Consider the following 4,044-nt stretch of genomic DNA (forward strand, 5'->3'; position numbering starts at 1 on the left):
AGAAATAAAAACACAAATGAGGCACTCACTGACATTCAGTAAGTAATAGCATAGCTTAGCTCAAATAATCAGAACACTGAATTTGATTAGAGATTATTTGAGCATAGTGATTTGTAATAATGATAATTCTGAACACATGCAGCAATAAAAGGAAAGCAACACTTTTAAAGAAACTGCTCTGGATAGAAGTATATCTACAAACAAGTAATAAAGGAACTAAAATCAACATATTATTTGTGTTTATTGTAAAACCTTTGGCATATGATGCTAATTCAAATATTCCTCTTTTCTCAGCCATAAAGAGAGGACTTACCCTGTAGACTGTGTTTAACTGTTGCGAGGAAGCTGTGTGCGTGAGTGCTGACAAGATGCAGAGAACACAGATCGATCCAAACAGCAGAGAGGCCATGATTCCCCTCTAAATGTCCAGGCAGTGTGTGTTGTTGTGTTCCCTGCTGTAGTCTTTCTCACATCTACTTCTCCCTTGGCTATTTTTTGTCTTTACTCAAGCCTACGTAGTCTGCACTGCTGTTCTCTTCTTCTCTCGCTTACGCCCTGCCCTGCCCTGCCAAGCTGGACTTCCTCTCTCGATCACCCCCGGCCCCCCTCTTCCTCACGCACACATTTCCCTCACAAGATCTTGAATGGAAATCACATGCAGCTAAGAAAAAAATACATTTAAAGAATCCAAACCGAGGAAGAAATATAAAAGCTCTTTGTGTTTTCTTGTGGTTTCATGTGTAACTTCTGTTGTTGTTACCCTAAATGTGAGTGTAATGACGGCAGATTGGCAGAGAGCGAGTAATTGACAGCTCTTTGCTCATTACACTACCCTTTGACCTTGGCTGTGGCCCTCCCCCTCCCTATGAATGTCTCTTAACCTTTCTAACCCACTGGAAACACCATCTCCTACAACACACACACATTTAGGTGAAAGCATGACAACATATCCATAGACACACATATGCTCTTGTATGTGTTGGTTGTTTGTTGTGTAGTCCAGTGGTTCTCAATTTCTATCAACTCACTTTTCTGCACATTTTGTATGTCTCTCTTATCTGACACTCTCCTAATGAGCTGATGTTCTGAATCAAGTAAGTTTTATAATAGAGAGACATACAAAAATGGAAAGCGGTGGGTCACCATGACTGGAATTGAGAACAGTTGGTGTAGTCACTCATGGAAAGTGGACCTTGCTTTATACGCTAAGGCAGTCATGCTAAAATAAAAAGGAGCTTCCCCAAACTGTTCCTACAAAGCTGGAAGCATAGCATTGTCCAAAATGATTAAGATTTTCCTTCACTTGAAGTAAGGGGCCAAGCCCAATCCCTGAAAAACAGCCCCATACCATCATCCCTCCTCCACCAATCTTTACAGTTGGCAGAATGCAGTCAGGCAGGAAATATTCTCCTGGCATTCGCTGAACCCAGACTCGCCCATCAGACTGCCAAACAGAGAAGTGTGATTCATCACTCGACAGAACAGGTTTCCACTGCTCCAGAGTCCAGTGCTTTACTCAGCTCCATCCGATGCTTGGTATTGTTATTTTTGTGTTGATATAAATGCCAGGATCTCTTCAGCTCTGGAATCATCACCCACTCTATGACATTACAAGGTCTTCCGCTTCATGGCTGAATTGCTGCTGTCCCTAAAGTCAAGTCAAGTCACCTTTATTTATATAGCGCTTTTAACAATACAGATTGTGTCAAAGCAACTGTACAGCATTAATTAGAAAAATAGTGTGTAAATAATGCAAAGTGACAATAGTAAACATTCATTTTTCAGTTAAAGGCAGTTCATCATTGAATTCAGTGATGTCATCATCCAGCTCAGTTCAGTTTAAATAGTATCTGTGCAATCAAGTCGACGATATCGCTGGAAATGAAGTGTTCCCAACTAAGCAAACCAGAGGCGACAGCAGCAAGGAACCAAAACTCCATCGGTGACAGAATGGAGAAAAAACCTTGGGAGAAACCAGGCTCAGTCGGGGGGCCAGTTCTCCTCTGGCCAGACGAATCAGCAGGTTGATCCATGCTGCAGCAAAGTCACATTGTGCAGAGGACTCAACTGGCTCCTGTGGTCTTGTCCCGGTGGCCGTCTGAGACAAGGTATTTACTGGGGATCTGTATCTGGGGCTCATCTAGTTGTCCTGGTCTCTGCTGACTAAACACTTTTACTTTCCAAAAATACCACTTACAGTTGACCGTGGACTATTTAGCAGGGATGACATTCCACGAACTGACTTATTGCAAAGTTGACATCTTATCACAGTACCACAATTCAATTCACTGAGCTTATCAGAACTGGGGGTGTTTCTAGCCTTTCCTCATGTACTGGGGTGTTTCTAGCCTATCCTCAGGCCCCCCATCAAAAAAGTGTGCCCATATGTTGATACTGGTTTTTAATCCTGCTTTGGATATAAATGGACATAAATTGTCTTTTCAATAGGCAGAGGCTAAACCAAGTCCAGGGTTAGGCTAAAAGTAGCCTAATGTTAGTGCAATCTATTAACTACGCACATCATAAACCCCTCTTTTTAGGCAAGTACCAGATATGGTCATGCCACAAGATCTTTTTAATATGACTGAATTTGTATTTAACTTGATCACATTGTAATAAAAACACTGTAATTAAATTATAGTGCTGTCATTTTTACTGTTATTTAAACAGCAAATCAATTACAAACAAAGCAGTCAAAGAACATTTACATTTTCAAAGAACATTAATAACTTCAGTCTAGTGCAAATTTAAGCACTCTCAAAAAGCTTAATCACTTACATCGTACGTACATCTGCAATTTGTTGTTAACGATGAGAGAATTCATGAGAGTGCAGAATTCAGTCAGCGAGCCTGTTCACTGAACAAAACTGGCATTTCAGCAATGGCTAATCTAAATGCTTTTGATTGGCCATTGCATTTATAAGATCACCGGACTGCATGTGTTTGGTAATAATGCACGAAATATGATGTAACATTAGCAGATCTAAACATTGTGCCACAATCGGCACTTCTCAATTCATTTTCATCTTATTTGCGACAGCTGAATAGATTTAATTTAATTGTTCAGGGGCATTTTTTGTCCCAAGCCCCTGTCAATTTCTGACCCGTGGCCATAGGAAGGCTAACCTTACCCAGCCTTATAAACACACTCTATCTATGGTCTTTACCTTCGGAGTCTTTCATAAAAAGCTGCACGCACAATAAAAAGCTGCTTCGTAGATGGCAAATCATAGAAGACATTTGCAAGCTTTGTTTCCAACAGTGGGTTGTAGGTAAATATCATTCTCATCCTGCGATTTCAGACCACTCTCAAATGTCCACTTTTAGACACCTGTGCTTCCACAAGTGACATCACTTGCTTTATTTTTCTTAAATTGAATCTATCAACATTTTACTACAGTAGCCAGGTTGTGAAGACAAGAAAAAATATACAAAATTACAACGTCACTTGCAATCAACACAAATAGTTTGTGTAGCCAATGGAGAAAATATGCTGATACAGTCACCTGTCTGAGAAAAAGACAAGACCCACAAATCTTTGGTCATAGAACAGCAGAACATGAACGCAATCTTGGCTGTGGCCCTCCCCCTCCCTATGAATGTCTCTTAACCTTTCTAACCCACTGGAAACACCATCTCCTACAACACACACACATTTAGGTGAAAGCGTGACAACATATCCATAGACACACATATGCTCTTGTATGTGTTGGTTGTTTGTTGTGTAGTCCAGTGGTTCTCAATTCCTATCAACTCACTTTTCTGCACATTTTGTATGTCTCTCTTATCTGACACTCTCCTAATGAGCTGATGTTCTGAATCAAGTAAGTTTTATAATAGAGAGACATACAAAAATGGAAAGCGGTGGGTCACCATGACTGGAATTGAGAACAGTTGGTGTAGTCACTCATGGAAAGTGGACCTTGCTTTATACACTAAGGCAGTCATGCTAAAATAAAAAGGAGCTTCCCCAAACTGTTCCTACAAAGCTGGAAGCATAGCATTGTCCAAAATTATTAAGATTTTCCTTCACTTGAAGTAAGG

General features: G+C 40.4%; 1 protein-coding gene across 1 annotated transcript in view; it reads right to left on the reverse strand.

The window, feature by feature from the left end:
• The window catches only part of lama4 (laminin, alpha 4), a 58,900-nt gene extending 58,270 nt beyond the window's left edge, over window positions 1-630 (reverse strand). Inside the window, exon 1 of the mRNA XM_016250696.1 lies at window positions 314-630. Coding sequence (XP_016106182.1) covers window positions 314-409 — 96 coding nt within the window. The 5' untranslated portion in view covers window positions 410-630. The remainder of the gene's footprint in view (window positions 1-313) is intronic.
• Window positions 631-4,044: the final 3,414 nt, after the last annotated feature.

This window comes from Sinocyclocheilus grahami, unplaced genomic scaffold (assembly GCF_001515645.1).
Source record: "Sinocyclocheilus grahami isolate Dianchi unplaced genomic scaffold, SAMN03320097.WGS_v1.1 scaffold1002.1, whole genome shotgun sequence".
Classification (NCBI taxonomy): domain Eukaryota; kingdom Metazoa; phylum Chordata; class Actinopteri; order Cypriniformes; family Cyprinidae; genus Sinocyclocheilus; species Sinocyclocheilus grahami.